The sequence below is a fragment of the Mastigoproctus giganteus genome, chromosome 13 (assembly GCF_048544385.1).
Source record: "Mastigoproctus giganteus isolate SK-2022 chromosome 13, ASM4854438v1, whole genome shotgun sequence".
NCBI lineage: Eukaryota > Metazoa > Arthropoda > Arachnida > Uropygi > Thelyphonidae > Mastigoproctus > Mastigoproctus giganteus.
In genome coordinates this window covers 84,839,117-84,860,527 of record NC_143587.1, presented here as the reverse complement: position 1 = coordinate 84,860,527, position 21,411 = coordinate 84,839,117, and the positions used below count along the sequence as shown (strand labels likewise).

Sequence of the window (21,411 nt, the reverse complement as noted above, 5' to 3'; positions counted from 1 at the left end):
GTGTTGCGTTCAGTTGGGGTGATTCTGGTCTGACTGCCATTTCTTTTAAACACAAAGGCGAATCGTGCATAAGCGAATTCATGTAGTGTAAACACGTGTTATACGAGGACTGACTGTACATGCAAGTATACATGCACTTGTTTGTTTGTTTGTTATTTGGTTTTTTAGGAGCATTAGCAACTAAGGCCATATTGCTTCGGGATATGCGGTGATCATTCTCTGACCTTTCCGCATCCCGGGGTTCAAGACGGGCTTGAACCCCGGTCTAATCAAGAAGCGTGTGCTACGCACTGCTGCTCCTTCCCACCTGGCTATGGAGGTGCCCTACATGCACTTGTTTTTACTCTTAGTTACCCTAACACAGCCCATGTATTTACTGGTTCCATGATGACTCCCAGCAGCTCTTGAAGTCCCCAGCAACTTGCTCTCTAGGCTGCTACTCATTACAACAGAAGCAGTGCAAGAATCAGTTTCATCTGTGCCTGCGGCTACAGTTCATCTTTTAGTCAGTGAATTCTCCCCAAGCTAGCAGTTTTCCAACCCACCTAACACTGCCTCGATAGCATCAGCAAATATTTTTGCACTCTTTCTATTTAAGTGTATCCCATCCCTGTAAAACCAATCTCTCCTGTTAGCAAGCACAGACCATGCAGAAAAAAATTCTTCCCCATGAGCCTTGCACAATCTCTCCAGGGCCGAATTGATCAACAAAGCTCTCATCATATACTCTCTCCTATCGTGTCTGGGAAGAATTGCGACATTTTCCAATTTAACCCTAACTTGTGACTTTTTTTTCAACATTGACCTGTACTAGTTACATTAGACCGAGCATATGCAATTTAAAGACTAAATGTGCCATACTAAAATCCAAAATGCAGTGTAGTGCTTTCAGCACTCATACATATTCAACCAATTATCTTATCCTTCTTGGTGATTCCCTTCTACTTCTCTCTTTCTCTCTCTCTGGGTAAATTCAGAAATTTTTTTTTTGCCTTGTGCAGCATAAGCCTCAGGCTTCCTTGTACCATATGGCTAATAATAATAATTATACAAGAGCACAAATGAATCACAAAAAAAAAAAGTTAGTAGTGGAGATGCCACTACTGACTAATAGCAAAATAAAACCACAATATATACACCACCGAGGACATGATCTTAACATGATAAAGCATGCTATTCTCTACCCTAAATATGAGCAGTAATTGCATTTGAACAGCAGAAATCTGTATTTGAAAATAATATATAAAGGTGTTCCAAATGTTGCTTCCATAGGGAAAGTCAGTTATTTGACAAAATAAATACTGAAAACTGAAAGAGTAAAAAGCAATTGCAAATCATAGGTTTCCAACCTGATGTGGAATTTTTTTTTTATGAAAATCCCAAACATGAGAGGTATTAGAACCTATAGTACTTAGTACCGTGCTTGGCTTGGAGGTTGAGAAGACGAAAGAAGATATTTGTTGACACTGGACTTGAACTTCTGTAGACTGTAATTTTCAAAAAATACTTATGAAGGAAGGTTGTTCCAGAAAACAGAAGTTGATGAATAAACAAGGAAAAAGAAAAGTTGGTTCTGTGAGTTTGAAGTTGGAAAGCAAATGGATGTTGGCTGGTGGGAGCACATGTTCGGACTGTTTTGAGAGAGAGAGCTAGCGGGAATTATAGAAGTCAATTCAGAAGAACAGTGCCCGTAGAAGTAACTGCAGAAAAGGCATGTAGCAGAAACAGTACATCTTTGAGACGAGTGAAGAGAACCTGTTAGAGATGAGTCATTAAACCTAAGTGCCCTCTTCTGAATGGAATCTAGAAGCCTCAGAGAGGTTTTGGGGGAACTGCCCCAGATGTGGGAACAATATTCCATGGTAGGGCAGATTTGCAATTTGTACAAAGTGAACAGCTTTTTGGAGGAAAAGAGAAAACCAAGTTTTTAAGATGCAGAGGAAGCAATATTTGTAATGTGCTTGTGCCAAGAGAGGTTAGAAGTCAGAATAATCCCAAAAGAGATATATCATCTTGCTAGAAATCAGAGCGTCACCAAAGATAAGCATAGGAGTTGAAGAATCCTTTTTGCGAGATATACAAAAAAACTGAATTTTAGAAGGATTGAAATCAACTAAGTTGTCTTTTCCCCACTGGAGAATTACCTGAAGATCAGCATTTAAGGAAATGGTAGCGGATATTCAAGAAGTTGAAGCTGATTGAGCAGAAAAAGGTTTCTCAAACTGGAAAATGGAATGCAATTTGCTATAATCAGCAAAATGGATTGGATTTCCAGTCAAAGTTAGAAGGTCATTAATATAGAAGAAGAAAAGAGTGAGGGAAAGAATGTCTTAGGGGACACCGGCATTAGTGTAGAAGGTAGAAGATAGAGAGCCATCTACCATCACCGTCAGTGAGCAATCAGAGAGGGTGATGGTAGATGGCTCTCTACCATCACCCTCAGTGAGCAATCAGAGAAAATTGGATAACCAATTACAAAAAACATTTGGCAAATCATAAGATGGAAACTTGTTTAGAAGACCTTTATGCCAAACACGATCGAAAGCCTTTGAGATGTCAAGGGTAATTGCTTGTGTTACACAGAACTTTTCCATTGAATTTGTCCATAAATGGGTAACACAAGCCAGAATAGAACATGCACTGAAGAAAATGAAGAATCGGAAAGCCCCGGGGGAAGATGAAGTTACTGTAGAGTTGTTAAAATTGGGAGGAAGAGACATAACACAAAAACTGGCAAGGCTCTTCACAAAGTGCATTAGAAAAGTTGCGATGCCTAAGCAGTGGAATAATGCAATCATAGTTTTGCTGCATAAGAAAGGAGATAAATCAGAAACTGGAAATTATAGACCAATTAGCTTGTTATCCCATATCTACAAGTTGTTCACAAGGGTCATTACTAACAGATTAGAAAGAATACTTGATGAGAATCAACCGAAAGAGCAAGCTGGCTTTAGGACAGGATTCTCAACTATGGATCACCTTCACGTAATATCACAGCTAATGGAGAAAGCAAATGAATATAAAACACCATTATGCCTGGCATTTGTGGATTATGAAAAGGCATTCGACTCCATACAGCATAAGGCAATGTTTCGGGCACTGGAAAGACAAGTCATAGATACTCCATATATTATGATTTTGAAGAAAATATATGAGAGTGCTACATCCTTTATTAGACTAGACAAAGACAGTAGCAAATTTAAAATCGAGAAAGGAGTTCGACAAGGAGACACAATATCTCCGAAGCTGTTTACTGCTGCCCTTGAGGAAGCTTTCAGAAGATTAGACTGGTCGCAGAAAGGAGTCAATGTGAACGGAGAGTACCTAAACCATTTACGATTTACAGATGACATTGTGGTCATAAGCCACGATCCCAAAGAATTAGAGGAAAATCTTAATCAGTTATGCACAGTTAGTAAGGATTTTGGATTAAAGATGAATATGGCTAAAACAAAAGTAATGATAAACAAGTATGCCACGGAAAGGGAAATAATGATTGAAGGAGCAGTAATTGAAAAGGTGGAGTCATATACTTATCTGGGACAAGTTATTAGCTGTAATAATGATAAATGGTGGAAGTCAAGAGAAGAATAAATTTTGGATGGATAGCATTCAGGAAATATAGTCACATACTGAAGAGCAATATCCCAGTTTGTCTGAAACGTAAAATAATGAATCAATGTATACTCCCCACCATGACTTATGGAAGTGAAACTTGGGCACTCACCAAAAGAATGGAAGAGAAGCTAAGAACTACACAGCGAAGAATGGAACGAATTATATTGGGAATCAGACTGTTAGATAAGAAGAGAAACACATGGATTAGGCAGCAAACTCAAGTAAAGGACATTCTTATCAAAACTAAAGAACTAAAATGGTCTTGGGCAGGACACATAGCTCGAAGACATGATGACAGATGGACTAAGAAAATAACAGAATGGTACCCAAGAGGAGCTAGAAGTAAACCTGGAAGACAAAGGCGGAGATGGATAGATGAAATTCATGAGTTTTTGAGTAGTAAATGGATGGCCAGTGCTCAAAACAGAAGGAACTGGAAAGTTGCTGGAGAGGCCTTCATCCTGCAGTAGATTGAAAATGGCTGATGATGATGATGATGCAGCCAGAATATCACCAGTGGATCGACACTGACGGAATCCATACTACGATCGTTGATCAGATGGAAGGTTTCTAGATAGTTTAAGATTTGGCCGTTAATTAATTTCTCCATTATTTTAGAAAGAGTGGATGTAATTGCAATGGGACAATAATTCGATGGGAGAAATTTGTCACCCTTTTAGGAACTGGCTGGATATGAGCAAATTTCCAAGCAGAAGGAAAAACACCTTTGGAATAAGAAAGTGAAAAAGGCGGCAAACAATAAGAGTAAGTTCAAGAACACACGTTTTGAGAACAAGTGGAGAAATACCTTCATGACCTGGAGCTTTCTGAGCATCAAGTTTCGTCAAATTCCTTCTGCTATCCTTTTGATTGAAAACCACAGGAGGCATTGAATGGAGCGTGTTGGGAATGCTGGGAGGTGTTTTACCAATATCATTAATACATAAGTTGGAAGAAAAATGGGATGCCAGCAAGTCAGCTTTATCCTTGGTTGAAGTGATAACAGAACCATCTGGTTTTGACAGAGGTGGGAGCAGAGATGGGCAAAAGTTGCGGCCAATAGCTTTGGTAAGAGACCAGAATGCACAGCTACCATTAGGGCAAGAAGCAAGTTTTCTACTCTTAGCCTGTTCAAAATCTAGTTTGGAATGATTAATAACTGCTTTACAATTGTTGCGAGCTTTGGTGTAGGCAGAAAATGAAACCTAAGAATTGGAAACAAGCCAATTACAATATGCAATGTTCTTCTCTTGAACAGCCTTAGCACATTTATTGAAAAACCAAGGTTTAGATAAAGGACGAGATTTTAAAGTGGAGTGTGGAATAAAGGATTCCATTCCTACAAGAATAATTTCACTGACATGATCTGAGCAAATGTTCACATCAGAAGTTTTGAAACAGTAATCCGACCAAGGAAAAGAAATCTCGCAGGTCATCCCATTTTGCATTCTTGTAATGCCAAACAATACGAGGTTGGGAATAGCCATGAGATAAAGGCTCCATTGGAGAAGAGACAATCACCAAGTTGTGATCTAAGGTGTCTCAAGGTCCACTCTTCGACTGTGTACTGAGAAGGGTTGTTTGTGAGAAAAAGATCAAGAGTGTTGGCTGTATGGTTAGGATTGTCCAGTATTCTGGTAGGTAAATGAATAATCTGTGCGAGGTCATTAGTAATTGCAAAAGCCTCAGCATCTCGACCAGCTGGGTCGGTGTGGCTAGAAAATGGAAGCCAGCTGGAGTTGTGAACATTAAAATCACCAAGGAAAATTACCTCGCTGTTGGACTGGAGAAAGTCAAGTTGCAAAGAGAGGAAGTCAAAGAGCTCCAAGTGATTTAGTGGAGTTGGGAGAACAGTAGAGACAACAGATGAATTTAATAGAAGGAAGTAGAGAGATTTTAAGCCAGAGAAGATTGAAAAGAGGAGATTCCAAATTACCAAGTCTCTGACAGGGAATATCAGAACGGACATATCCACAAGTACCATCTTTGAGGTGAAAAGAATCATACAGTGTATAATTTGGGCAACTGAGATGAGCAGTAGTTGATTCAACTGATACGGCAGACTGCAAGTCAAAATGGATTAGAACTGAGACCATGTATATTTGTGAAATGAACTAGGAAGTGTTTGGGAGGTTTAGACCTTTTCGCAGATAAGTTTACTCTATTAGTTTGACAATTCATGGTGGGAGGGGACATGCTGTATGAAGTAATGAAATTTTTGGATATGCCGTACTCGTGGTAAGAATATACCCATATCCTTGACATAGCGTGGCCTCGACAATGCCTCCTGCATACACAATACTAGGACTCCCTGCAGTCACTATCTGGCAGAGTAGAGGTAGCAAGATTATATACTAGCTGATCCACAAGCCTCCTAGAGATTTACCAATAGGTTCGGTCCGGTGTACTTACTAGCAGCCGGCCTGCGAATGCCATTTTAGAGCTGTACCCTGGAAATGTAAAGAAGATTGGATCTCGCCATGAAGCCCATCATAACTTCAAAAGTCATCAGTCATACTGCATGATGGAAGAGATGGGAAGGGTTAAACGGAACTTAACTCTGGAGACTAAACATGGGTTCCACCACTTCAAGCCTCCAATAAGCAAAGTGGTGGTATTGCACCAATTGATGAAAGTCATCTACCACCTAGTATTGCCTAGTAACGCAGAGGGGCGGCAATCCTCCGTGTCGTGTGAGTGCCACACCTCGACCCCTGCTTACTTTGGTTCACATCTGGGTGATCACCCACAGTGCGCTTGCACATGGGGGTTATACCCAGTATTACTAACAGTCCCACCATTGGAAGGTGCAAGCAGAGGATTTGGCTGTTGTTTTTGTATAGCCACTGGTGTGGCTTGTTACTTGTCCAAATTGAGGAAGATAAGTGGAAGTAAGTCTTCCACTTATCTTCCAAAACTATGGATAGGAAATATGGGATACAACATTGCAGAATTTCAGAATAACAGGAACAAGCCACTTCTCTGCAATGAGCAAATGAAAGTGCATAGTGACGACAGCAATGATTTTGACAATTTCTGTAAACAATTTTCATACCACAGTCAAAAATGTTAACAAAATATCAGAATTAAACTTGTGATATGCTTTCTGTATTTCAATGCATGCATACAAACTTTATAGACTATACACTGTATCATCTCTGATTGAGGTGCAAAAAGGCCTTGAATGGATTCAGCAGGCTCAATTGGGATTCTTCCTCTTGCTCAGATTACAAACCTGAGGCAGCATAAATTCAAAATTGAGGAAAGACAATTGTGGAATAGTTGTGAGGAAATTTGCCTTTAGCCAGTGGGTAGTTGACTGCTGGAACAAACTTCCATCTGTCATTGTGGAAGTTGATAGCTTAAATAAATTCAAGGAAGAGCCGGACAAACTTTTAGAATAAATGGATGTGTGAAATGGAATTATTTTTTTTTGGCTGATGCTGTATAGGCTTGCTTTCTTGCATCATATGCCTTTGCTAATGCTAAGCCACCATAATAAAAACACCGGCGAAGGTAAAGAAAGCCTGCACGAGAACGACGAGAAACGTCGGATAACTTACGCGGAAAATTAGTTTGCCGATACGGCACTCTAGCGCTGCTCACTCGGTAAACAGACGGTAGGTGTTAACGGTCTGGAGCAAAGTCGAGAACGATATACTGATTGACAGGTAGGCGTGGCAAACGACGTGCTGATTGGTGCACGAACACAACACACGATAACATCGGTTTAGTATCACTGTAGCAGCACTAATGGTAACTTGTCCTAATCGTACATGCCCTAACATTTACTGTAACGGTGAAAAAAAGATCAGGTTACCTCGACTTGAATCCCATGGGAGCTTGAACCCCTCCCGAAGTGGAAGGGGTAACCTAACCTTTTTTCTTTAGAATCAGTCATATTTAGAAATACATTCATAAAAAAATAAATTTTTTTATGACCGTATTTTTATTTTCTTGTTCAATAATATGCCCTAATGGTGAAAATAGGTCAGGTTACCTCCACTTGAATCCCATGGGAGCTTGAACCTCTCCCGAAATGGAGGGGGTAACCTAACCTTTTTTCTTTAGAATCATGAGTGGACTAGCACATAAATTGTTTATTAATAAAATATTAATTTTTTTATTAATGTACTTTTATTTTTAAAGACACTCATGCGGATACACACGTATCATAACGTCAATCAGCACCTTAATAGCTATTCAGTATACTGTATATATAAAGAATCTTTCTTTCTTTTTCTATTATTTCCCAACCTAACGTTTAAGTTTAGGTCGCGAAATACAAGGAAACCTTCTCTTTTATTTCCTAACCTACCATTTAAGCTCAGGTTATGAAATACAACGAAAAACAAAGAAACCTTTTCCTTTTTTCGTAACCAAACCTAAATCAATAATACAGTAAAAGCACTCATCAACTCCAAAAATCTGCTTTTAATATGAGAAAAAAAAAAAAAAAAAACACAATGAAGAACATAAAATGAACGGAACGAAACTTTCTCAGAAAAAAAATTCATGAGTACAAATCATACAGTTGGACCTGAATAGCTATTCGCAATTTGAGTAACAATATTGTGAAAAGTATCTTCATGATTTTTCCCATAAATTTGACGCCACATATATTCATTAATGTGACCCATCAACATATGTTTACAGCTGCCATTTACTCCTTTAGTTACACTTTTTAGTTTCTTCCACTGGGCTTCGATATTATTCGTATGTGCTCCTGTATGTGGATCTACAAAATGTTCCTTGTGTTTCACCGTTAAATGTTTGTACTTCTTTTTTTCTAAGGCCATAATACGGCTATATGCACGCCATTCATCTGTTATGATGGTAGTATTTTTCTTCACTACTTTTCTAATAATGCGCAAAAGAGTTTTTGCTTTCCGATTTTTTATCAATTTCATGAAGACGAATTTAGATTCTCTTTCGAACACACCAAACACCCATTTCTTCTTAGCAGTTAAATTTCGTCCTCTGTGATGTTTTGGTTTTACCAGTACAGTTTCGTCTGCTTCTACAATTTTCCCCGATCCACCCAACTTAATGGTTTTTTTTATTAACTGCAATCCGCAAATATCTCTTAGTTTCTTATAAAACTTAATTGCTGTCACTTTCGAAATTTCCAGATGGAATGCTGTCTTAGTTACTGGCGTGCACGTTGACCAAAAGTATATAATGTACATTATCTTTTTCAATGAAACTTTTGTATTTTCCATAAAACTATGTTTCAATAAAGAAACTCGTGAAGAACATTTTTTGCAAAACCACAACTTTCCACATGACTCTGTTCGTGATTCAATTAGTTTAAAATAATCATTGCACTTAAAACAGTACAATTTCGGTCTTATCAATTTAGTTTTCATCAAAAAATCAAGCAACGTTTCATTTTCCTTACAAATTTCTTCCATCTTTAAAAGATTCATCGCTACTATTACCTGTTCACCGTTTATTACAAAACTATTATGCACCGTTCTTTACTGGTAAATACACATCATAATGCCAACCAATGACTACACAGTAGCTTGTCGTCTGTCGCGCCCACCACCAATCATTTCATTGTTTGCCACGCCTACCTGTCAATCAGTATATCGTTCTCGACTTTGCTCCAGTCTGATAACACCTACCGTCTGTTTACCGAGTGAGCAGCGCTAGAGTGCCGTATCGGCAAACTAATTTACCGCGTAAGTTATCCGACGTTTGTCGTCGTTCTCGTGCAGGCTTTCTTTACCCAAGCCAAAACACCAAGTATTTATTGAATCAATGGAATTTAATTGGTCCAAAGCAATAAATTCAATTATGAAATGTTCTGTAATAATGAGTATGATATATTAATTATAACTCAATAATAAGCATTACTCACCCTTTGTCTGGCATCCTTTTCAAGATGATAATTTTCTTGTAGCTCATTTACTCTTTGTTCTAATAATGTACACTGTTTTTCCATTTCTGATAAATGTGTAAATTTGGTTTCGAGTTCTTCTTCAAGGGAGGCCTGAAACAGCAAAGTGAATTTAAATTACATCATGAAAGTTTATTGCAGAAATTAAGGCTTAAATTTTAAGTGTCAGTTAAGGTATCTGTCAAGGTTATTGCTGCATTTGGGAAGCAATAACCAAAAGTGTTGCCCAGAATAATATATCAATTAGTTGATACCATTCAAGATAGTGGATAATGAAAAAGACCTAGAGGTAATTGTGCATTCCAACATGAAATTCTCTGAGCAGTGAAGAATCCCTATCATTGATAGAAACTGATGGGATAGGACAGCGCACAGGGTTTCGTCAATGATACACATGAACTTTGCCAGGAGGGAAAAGGTGTTGGTTATCTGGATGTATAAGGCAATGGTTAATCTTGAAATACAGGTCTGGAGACCTCATTTTAGGAAGAATGTGGATTGGCTGGAATGGGTGTGGAGAAGAGCAACAAGATTAGTCAGGCACACAAAAGGATACTCTTAGTATAAAAGACATTGGTTCTGTAAATTGCATCAGTTCTGTAACAGGCACCTGAAAGTAAAAATTACTTAAGTGTTTGAAGCTTTAAATGGATAAATGAAATGCTGATGGTATCTTTACTCTTTCTTGGATGATACATAAGGGAACATAAATCCAGAATAAAAATAATGGTTGCATGATATATATTAAAATTTGTTTTCAGCCAGAGAGTAATTGTTGAAGCAAGCTTTCATATGATGTTGTGAATGTGAGTAGTTTGAATAAATTTAAGGATGGATTAGACAAATTGTTAGAGGATGGTATCAGTATATCTGACCCTGATGTTAAAATTATATATTTATGACGCAAAGTCCATGGCTACAATTTGGACATTAAGTAAGTCTAAATAGGCAATGGACTTGGTGTTTTTTCGTTGATGGGATGGTTTTTCCCTCAGGCTGTGAGAGCTTGGCCTGTCTCTTAATGGCCTATAAACCCTTGTGAAGAGCCTGAGTCATCTCTCCATATCATACTATGCTGCATAAATTATTTTCATTTATAGGCAGATTTGGCAAGGGGGACATGCTCTGTAAATGAATGAGCATAACTTGTCTACGTTTTTCATTGACAGGACCTGTTGTGACTATTTTAAGTTTTGTTGCCAAGGTACAAGAGGCAAGGATAAGAAAAATAGCCACATTTTTCTTATTTTTGTAGAAACCTGCCTCCCAAATGCAGGAAGAGTAACCCAGTTCACTGGGATGGATGGAGTTTTTTTTTTTTGTCACTTAAATCTATCTCATTTAATAGAAGGTAACTGGTTCATGCCCTTCTGTTTAACAAAGTTTTGTTTGATTGTTTGTTGTTTAATTGAACAAAAATTTTGAACAATTTGTGTATATGAAGTTAAGAAATAATTGTAAGCGTATACTAACTAGGCTTTGGCCTAGTTAGCAAACTGTTCACTGGATCTCTCAAATATGCAGATGTACAGTCATAGGCTGAAAAACCCCAAATAACCCAAGGGGAAAAAAAAAAGAGAGCATTCAGGTGACATGGCCTCATGATGCCTTCTCCAAATGTGGATACACCCATCTGTATGATTGAATTGGAAATGAGATCTATCAGACCTGGTTACAGATTTACAAATGTTAGTGGTTCAGTGTTGGTACTTATGTACCCATGTAAGAGTTTCTTATGTCTAATGAGCATGTGGACCAGTGAAGACCATCAACTGTCATAGCCTATATGAGCTAATGACTGGCATATAGTACGTGCATTTTGGTTGTCTTGCTATTCCTGGGTGGTTTGTTGGGCCACTATGCTGTGTTGTGAGAAGAGACACAATTAGCACCACAGGCATCAGACACATGTGGCTGCCCCATATGTAACCTTTGGTTGGTTGTTTGACTGCTTTTGAGCCAATCATAGTAGACTCTTGTCACCACAGAACACAAGCACTCAACCATGTTGGCTACTGTCGCAATACTGACACTTGCACATCTTGCCCCAGAATCAATCCACATTCAAAGTCAGAAAGATAGTTTGACGGTGACCCAGTTTTCCTGGCAGACACTCAGAAACTGATTGTCATGTGTGCGAACTAAAATCTTATATCAGCTGGTTCTGACTTTGAGCCTTCACTAGTGTAACAAACAAGTCCATTCCTACATAAGGGTTCTAATGCAAATCCAACTCACACACACACACACACACACACACACACACACACACACACACACACACACACACACACACACACACACACACACACACACACACACACACACACCTCATATGATCTATTTTAAGAAAATGTCAGGAGCTGGGACATAGGTAGAAAGTAACATACATTTTGTTCAGGATTTCGTCTAGATATGACAAGAAGAAATAGTATATAATGCATTCTTTTGTTGATTAATCTTTGACCAGAAAAGCTATGTAAGAATAGAGAAGTGGAATATTTCACTACACTGTCCAGGCTAATTGGAAGACATGATTTTGAGCACTCAATCATGTCAAATTCATGTTTTGAATACTTTAAACTTTCAAAAAAATTTAACAGTTAAAATGGTTACTGATATTACAAACTTGCAGTAGCATCCATTCTTTATACGAGGAATGAAAGATACTGGAAATTTGTAATATCAGTAATATTTTTTAAATGTTAAATTTTCTTTAGCACAGAGCAAGAGAGTGTATTGACCCTATTATTTTATATAAATAATGACCTTCAAATCTTAACATTGCCAAATAGAGGTGTAATTAAGTTTGTGGGTAAAAACTGTAAATTAACTGTGTGTTCTGTAGAATCATATAGGTTTTTCTGCAGACCGAATGAATAAATGAACATGTATTGAAAAGCTTTACTGCTGAATGAATGAGCCGGAATGTCATTTTTAGATTTCAGCAGCACACTAAAAGTCCAAGTTTTTGTCTTATGTTAGCACCAATGTTGCAGTTATAAAAACATTTACTACTGGCAGTTTACATAGTAGCAATTTAAAATAATCTTTTTTTTTTTGTTACTTTTCATAAATTGTTCATTGTATCACTACAGCTAATTACGATTAGTGATAAATAGTAAGAGTTCGTCAGTTTTTTTTATTTATTTTTTATGTAAACCCCAAACACGAGAGATATTAGAACCTATAGTACTTAGCACCATGCTTGGGTTGGAGGTTGAGAAGACGAAAGAAGATATCTGTTGACATTGGACTTGAACTTCTGTAGATTATAATTTTCAGGAAATACGTATGAAGGAAGGTTGTTCCAGAACACGGCAGTTGAATGAATAAACGAGGAAGATGAAAAGTTCGTTCTGTGAGTTTGAAGTTGGACAGTAAATGGATGTTGGGTGGTGGCGGCACATGTTTGAACTATTTTGAAAGAGAGAGCGGGAATTATAAAAGCCAATTCAGAAGAACAGTGCCCATGGAAGTATCTGAGAAGAGGCATGCAGCAGAAACAGTACATCTATGAGACAGCGAGTGGAGAGACTCTGTTAGAGATGAATCATTAATTAACCTAACTGCCCTCTTCTGAATGGAATCAAGAAGCCTGAGAGAGGTTTTGGAGGCACCACCCCAGATGTCGGAACAATATTCCATGGCAGGACGGATTTGCGATTTGTACAGAGTGAACAACTGTTTGGAAGAAAAGTAACGCCGAGAGCGAAAGAGAAAACCAAGTTTTTTAGATGCAGAGGAATCAATATTTGTAATGTGCTTGTGCCAAGAGAGATTAAAAGTCAGGGTAATCCCCAAAAGACATATATCATTTTGCCTCGAAATTGGAGTGTCACCAAAGATAAGCATAGGAGCAGAAGAATCCTTTTTGCGAGATATAAGACAAGATTGAGTTTTAGAAGGGTTAAAATCAACTAAGTTGTCTTTGCCCCAATAGAGAATTACCCGAAGATCGGCATTTAAGGAATTGGTAGCAGATATTTGAGAAGTTGAAGCTGATTGAACAGGGCAAGATTTCTCAAAATGGAAAGTGGAAAGCAATGTGTTATCATCGGCAAAACTATGGATAGGATTTCCAGTCAATGGAAGAAGGTCACTGATATATAAGAGGAAAAGAATGGGGGAAAGAACTGAACCTTGGGGGACACCGGCATTAGTGGAGAAGTTAGAAAACAGAGAGCCATCTACCATCACCCTCAGTGAGCGATCAGAGAGAAAACTGGATAACCAATTACTAAAAACAGTTGGCAAACCATAAGATGGAAGCTTGTTTAGAAGACCTTTATGCCAAACACGATCAAAAGCCTTTGAGATGTCAAGAGCAACTACTTGTGTTTCACCGAACCTTTCCATTGAATTAGTCCATAAATGGGTAACATAAGCCAGAATATCACCAGTGGATCGACACTGATGGAATCCTTACTGGCGATCGTTGATCAGACGGAACGTTTCTAGGTAGTTGAAGAGTTGGTGGTTAATTGATTTCTCCATTACTTTAGAAAGAGTAGAAGTAATTGCAATGGGACGATAATTGGATGGGAGGGATTTGTCACCCTTTTTAGGAACTGGCTGGATATGAGCAAATTTCCAAGCAGAAGGAAAAACACCTTTGGAATAAGAAAGTGAAAAAAGGCGGCAAAGAATAGGAGTAAGTTCAGGAACACAGATTTTGAGAACAAGTGGAGAAATACCATCGGGACCTGGAGCTTTCTTAGCATCAAGATTCTTCAAAATCCATCTGACATCCTTTTGACGGAAGACCACAGGAGCCATTGAATGGAGCGGTTGGGAATGGTGGAAGGTGTTTTACCAAGATCATTAATATATGAGTTGGAAGAAAAATGGGATGCTAGCAGGTCAGCTTTATCCTTGGCTGAAGTGACAACAGAACCATCTGGTTTGGACAGAGATGGACAAAAGTTGCGGCCAATAGCTTTAGCAAGGGACCAGAATGCTCGGCTACCATTAGGGCAAGAAGCAAGTTTTCTACTCTAAGCCTGTTCAAACTCTAGTTTGAACTGATTAACAACTGCTTTACAATTGTTGCGAGCTTTGGTGTAGGCAGAAAATGAAAGTGAAGAATTAGAAACAAGCCAATTACGATATGCAACAGCCTTAGCACATTTATTGGAAAACCAAGGTTTAGATAAAGGACGAGATTTTAAAGGGGAGTGTGGGAAAAAGGATTCCATTCCTGCAAGAATAATTTCACTGACACGATCTGAGCAAACGTTGACATCAGAAGTTTTGAAACAGTAATCCGACCAAGGAAAAGAAATCTCACAGGTCATCCCATTTTGCATTCTTCTAATGCCAAACAACACGAGGTTGGGAATAGCCATGAGATAAAGGTTCCATTGGAGAAGAGACAATCACCAAGTTGTGATCTGAAGTGCCTAGAGGACCTCTCACTTCGACCGTGTACTTAGAAGGGTTGTTTGTGAGAAAAAAAAAACATCAAGCATATTGGCTGTATGATTAGGATGGTCTGGTATTCTTGTAGGTAAATGAACAATCTGCACTAGGTCATTGGTAATTGCAAAAGCCTCAGCATCTCGACCAGCTGGGTCGATGTGACTAGAAAACAGAAGCCAGCTGGAGTTGTGAACATTAAAATCACCAAGGAAAATTACCTCACTGTTAGGAAAGTTGGACTGGAGAAAGTCAAGTTGCAAAGAGAGGAAGTCAAAGAGCTCGAAGTGATTAGTGGAGTTGGGAGAATAGTAGAGACAACAGATGAATTTTACACAATAAGGGAGAGAGATTTTAAGCCACAGAAGATCAAAGAGAGTAGATTCCAAATTTTAACAAATCTCTGACAGGGAATGTCAGAACGGACATATGCACAAGTACCACATTTAAGGCAAAAGGAATCATATAGCGAATAATTTGGGAATCTGAGATGAGCAGTAGTTGAATCAACCGATAACTGAGATTCTGTCAGAAAAAGTACATGGGGTTTGGCAGACTGCAAGCGGAAATGGACATCATTGAGATTAGAATTGAGACCACGTATATTTTTGAAATGAATTAGGAAGTGCTTGGGAGGTTTAGATCTTTTCGCAGATAAGCTTGTTCTATTAGTTTGACAATTCATGGTGTATTCAATAGTAAGAAAAAGTGGGTGGGACATGCTGGAAGAAGTAATGAAGTTTTTGGATATGGAATATACATGGTAAGAATATACCCAGATCTTTGACATAACTTGGCCTTGACAATGTTCCCCGCATACACACTACTCGGACTCCCTCCAATCACTATCTGGCAGAGTAGAGGTAGCAAGATTATACACTAGCTGATCTGGAAGCCTCCTAGAGATTTACCAATAGGTTCGGTCCGGTGTACTAACTAGCGGCCGGCCTGCTAACACCGTTTTAGAGCTGTACCCTCGAAATGTAAGGAATATTGGATCTTGCCACGATGTTCATCATAACCTCAATAGTCATCAATCATACTGCTTGGTTGGTTGGTTGGTTGGTTTGGTTTTTAATGGCGCATTGGCAGCTAAGGCCATAATGCGCCAAGACAAAATCATACTGCATGATGGAAGAGATAGGGAAGGGTTGACCGGAACTTAGCTCTAGAGACTAAGAGCTAAGTTCCACTACTTCAAGCCTCCAATAAGCAAAGTGGTGGTATTGCACCTGTTGATGAGAGTCATCTACCACCTAGTATTGCATGGTAACACAGAGTCGCGGCATTTCTCCATGTGGTGTGGGTTCCATACCTCGACCCCTGCTTACGTTGGTTCACACCTGGGTGGTCACCCACCATGTACTTGAGAATGGAGGTTATACCCAGGATTACTAACAGTCCCACCACTGTGAAGGTGCAAGCAGAGGATTTGGCTGTCACACACCGTCTGGACTTCACCAAAATTGGGTCCACTTGACTTAAGTGTCACTCGAATATCAGTTCCATCAGCGTTTTAGACTCCCAGGTAGCAAGTGCAGTTTGTCTGGCATATCTGAGAGAATGTCTGTGACAACCTCAAGGATCAGTTAAAACAAGATGTACTGTTTTAATTTTGGCTATCATTATTTCAAAATTAAAAGCATTTTTCCACCTAGAATAAAACAGAGTGAGCTTCACAAAGTATCACTGATTTTTGTGTCGAGTTAGAATCAGGTCTTCCTGATATTTCCCAGCTTACTGATGTGCAAGAAAAAAATTACTCACCTAGACATAAAATTAAAGATTAAAATATGAAGTAATATATCGAATAAAAAAAAACATTACATTTGAATTTAGAAACTTAAATATACAATAAAGGGATGATGCTGTTTCCAAGTGAGAAAAGATTTATTTTTGTAGAGTTACCAAGCAAAGATTACCCCATATTATAGTAACTTGTTAAACTAATAAGTTATATGCTACATTTCTGGCTCAACTGTATAATTCGATCATCAGACAAAGAATGGAGTTCAGTTCTAGACAAGATTAAAAATTTAATTAAAATTAAATTACTCACAATTACTAACTACAAGGGGTGACCAAAGAGTTCTGAGAATGGTGTATAAAAGACAGGTAAATTCTATATTTTCTTTTATTATTATTTTTTATTTTTCTATGTATTCCCACTTAAAATTCAACACACTCATTGTATTTAATCTGCAAAATGTTTAATCCTTGAAAAAAAAAAATCACGTTGGGATCAAAACCAGGCATCGACAACTGCTTTTAACTCGTCATTTTTAAAATGAACCCTACAAAGATGAGATTTGAGGTTTCTGAACAAACAGGCACTTTGGGACCGGATCTGAACTGTACAGGGGTTTGCTTAATTGTTCAAATCCACATTCACGATACAACTTTTTTCTTCCCCACCTCTGAATTGCAGCTTTTAACTTTGGCACATGGCTGGCATAATACTTCTGTTATTGTGCTTTTAGATGCAATGTAATCTATTAATAACAATTCCTTTTGTATCCCAGAAAAAAGAATTGAGGCAACACTTTTCCAGCTGATGACCAAGGGTTGCAGATCATTTGTGCTTTTCTTTCAATGTATGCTTTTTTGATTTCGATTCAGGATCATAAAAATGCAGCTAACCTTCATTACTAGTCATCAAATGGGTTAAAAATCTATCTGGATTAGTAAGTATTAATTTTAAATTCTCCTTTAATGAGAATCTTCTAATGTTGTTTGTTATTTGGTTTTTAGGAGCATTAGCAACTAAGGCCATATTGCTCCGGGATATGCGGTGGTCATTCCCTGACCTTTCCACATCCTCCGTATTTTGTGGTGATGGGCTCGAACCCCGGTCTAATCAAGAAGCGTGTGCTACGCACTGCTGCTCCTTCCCACCTGGCTACTGAGGCGCCAATCTTCTAATGGTTGTCATGAATTGAAAGGATGGGAACCAATCTTGCACAAAATTTGGATATTCCAAATACTTATGTATTATTGTTAAACAACTTCCATGGAAAATAAGTACGTCTTCAAGTTCATACCCTTTAATTCTTCTGTTTTCTAAAATTTTTTCTTAAAAAATTGCCATTTTTAGCATGTCTGCCTTATTTGGTCAAAAATTTGATTACATTACTGAATGATGTTTGATTTGCTGGATATTCATTCTTCTTCTTCCACCTATAAACATAAAAAAATTAAATTTTAGAAGCTGCATAAGATATTTACATATAATTTTTTCATGTTATATTATAAGAAATTAAGCTATCAAAATAACTTATTCTATAATTCATTAAATTTTTATATATTCTGTTCTCAGAACTTTTTGACCACCCTGTATAGGTTTTGGGTTTAAATTTAAAATTCTAGTTATCTTATGAAATGTATTTTTATGTTCTAAGGCATTTATTGTAATGTGCATATTGTTAGTTTTACCACTGAGATACTTGTATTAAGAGCTTTCATTTATCAGATATTTTACATAATGACCCCTCACAACTACATAAAAGTGAAGTAAAATTAAATATCACATCATAAAGAAGACAAACCTTCTGTGTAGCAAGAAGATCCTTACTTTCTTCCAAATGCCTTATCTCTGCATCCAAATGTAAAACTTTGGCACTTAATTCTGATTTCACCTATTATAAAAAAACAAATTTAATTAAAAAACATTTTTATCCAGATTCTTATTGCCTATATAATATAGGTGTAAAAGCACCACAGCCAACTCTTAAAAGAAAAAACTACTATAGTAGTGTAAAGGCATCATTTCAATTGTATCTCATAATGCGCTCATCCTTCACGAGTTACCATGTATTGCACTACCTCGAATAAGTCACGCTTCACTAATAGAGAAGACAATTGTTATTTATTCTCAGTGGGCACTACCACCCAGACGGCACCATTCAAGGCTTGTTGGCCTTTCATTGGTGGGTGGGCAGGCAACCTGGTATTGCAAACATGACAATCTAGTTGTGAAGATAATCCTAGAATATGAGAGATGCCATATCTCTCATATTGTGGGAATAGCCTTCACAACTGGGTTGTCATGTTTGCGATAACAGGGTGCGTGCCCACCCACCAATGAAAGGCCAACAAGCATTGAAACGGTGCCATCAGGATGGTGGTACCAGCCCACCGAGAATAAGTAATGATAGTCTTCTCTATTAGTGAAGCATTACTTATTCGAGGCAGTGCAATACATGGTAACTCGTAGTGAAGGATGAGCACAATATGAGATACAGTTGAAATGATGCCCTTGGTAAATAAATTTGATGAATTTGAGGTATTGCTCAAAGCATCAAAGGCAGATATAAGGAATGCAGAACTGGAATTTGGGGAGTACGTCTACAGAAAGGATAGACAGGATAGGAAGGGAGGAGGGGTTATGCTATTAGTTAAGAAACACAAAATCCAAGGAAGTGAAGCCAGTCGACATCACTGGACAGTGCAGTGTCAAGTCAGTTTGGTGTGACATAAGCACTGGGAGATCAAAATTGAGAGTAGGAGTGTGCTATAGGCCTAATGACTCTGATGAGTATAATAAGAAACTGTACAGGGAAATAGAGTGGGCCAGTACATCAGAGAGTCTTATAATGGGGGATTTTAATTTCCCAGATATTGACTGGAATTTGTGGGTTGGTCACTCACACACTAGCAAGGCTTTTGTGGATTTATTGGATGATTGTTTTCTACATTAGCACGTTCGGGAGGCAACTAGAGGGAGTAATACTCTTGATTTGATTATTATCAGTAGTGATTCTTCATGCATTAAGAATCTGCAGATAAAGGAACCACTAGGTGGCAGTGATCACAGTGTGCTGAAGTGGGATTTACTCAAAGAGGTAACTACCATCAGGCGTAAAGGGAAGGGTTATTGCTTTCGTAAAGGCGACTACAATGGTCTGAGACAGTGCTTAAATTCTATACAGTGGGACCAACTGATGAAGTACCAACAGCAAATTCAAAATGGGAAGCATTCAAAGAACTTATCTTGGAAGCTACTAGGCTTCACATAACAACTGAGAAATATTGTTCAAGGTTTAGGCCTAAATGGATGTCAGATGAACTAATGAGACATATGAACAGAGAAGAAAAATGCATGGGATACATATAAATTAACACGTGACACAGAAGCCTATGATAGATACAAGTTGATCTGTAACCAAGTTATAAAGGAAGTTAGGCAGGCAAAGGCAGATTACGAGAAATCTTGGCAAAGGATGCAAAGAAAAACAGAAAAGAGTTCTTTACCTATGTAAACTATAGAAGGAAAGGGATGAATCAGATTGGTCCACTTGATATTGATGGGTCAACTGTTGATGATCCTGCTGAGGTAGCTAACAAACTAAATGAATATTTCGCATCTACATTCACATATGAGTTATTCAGCGAGGGGAATGCCAAAGGTGCATTCAACTCTGGCAGTAAGCTAGAGAATCTTGTAATAACTGAGAGTAAAGTGGAGGAGAAATTGTTGAAGATAAACACAAGAAAGGCACCTGGGGTGGATGGGATCTATCCAGTTATATTAAAGGAGGCAGCAAAGGAAGTAAGCAAACCTTTAGCCATAATTATGAGAGCTTCCTTGGACTCAGGGGAGGTACCCACAGATTGGAGATGTGCAAATGTGACCCCAATTCACAAAGGAGGATCAAAGGCTGACACAAGTAGTAGTAGTAGTAGTGGCATGTGATGCAAGAAAGCAAGTGTATGAGCTTATGCAGCATCAGCCAAAAAAAAAAAAAAAAATCACACCATTCCCTCCAAATGCCTGTCCAGTTCCTCCGTAAATTTATTCAATCTATCAACTTCCACGACAGATTTTTTTTTTTTTTTTTTTTTTTTGGAAGTTTGTTCCAGCAATTAACCACCCGCTGGCTAAAGACAAATTTCCGCACATCTATTCTACATCTGTTCTTTCTTAATTTGAATTTATGCCCCCTTAGGTTCGTAATCTGAACAAGTGGAAGGATCCCATCAGAATTCAGCGTGCTGAAGTAATTATAGACCTGTGAGTTTAACTTCTGTTCCAGGAAAATTAATGGAGGCACAGGTTAAAGAAGCACTGCAGGATCATCTAGACAAGACTTCAGTTATAGCTCGGACACAGCATAGTTTTGTTAAGGGGAAGTCTTGCCTGACCAATTTGATTGGATACTATGATGCAGTCACAAAAGAACTGGATGAAGGGAATAACTTTGATATTATATACTTTCTTAGAAAGGCTTTTGATAATGTTGCACATGGAAGACTGCTGCACAAATTGGAGCAGTGTGGCATTGGAAGCAAATAGCTGCTATGGATAAAGGGATGGTTGAGGGGGTGAAGACAGAGAGTGGTAATCAATGGACTCTGCTCATCGTGGACTAATGTTAGTGGAGTCCCTCAGGGCTCAGTGTTGGGTCCATTATTGTTTTCTGTATTTATAAATGATATTGATGATGGTATATCAAGCTTAATGTCCAAGTTTG

General features: G+C 38.2%; 1 protein-coding gene across 1 annotated transcript in view; it reads right to left on the bottom strand.

The window, feature by feature from the left end:
- Positions 1-21,411, bottom strand: part of LOC150076228 (uncharacterized) — a 744,224-nt gene that overhangs the window by 116,975 nt on the left and 605,838 nt on the right. The window contains exons 32-33 of the mRNA XM_090387291.1: positions 18,487-18,576; positions 9,485-9,616 (exon numbers count right to left, since the gene is read on the bottom strand). Coding sequence (XP_090243417.1) covers positions 9,485-9,616; positions 18,487-18,576 — 222 coding nt within the window. The remainder of the gene's footprint in view (positions 1-9,484; positions 9,617-18,486; positions 18,577-21,411) is intronic.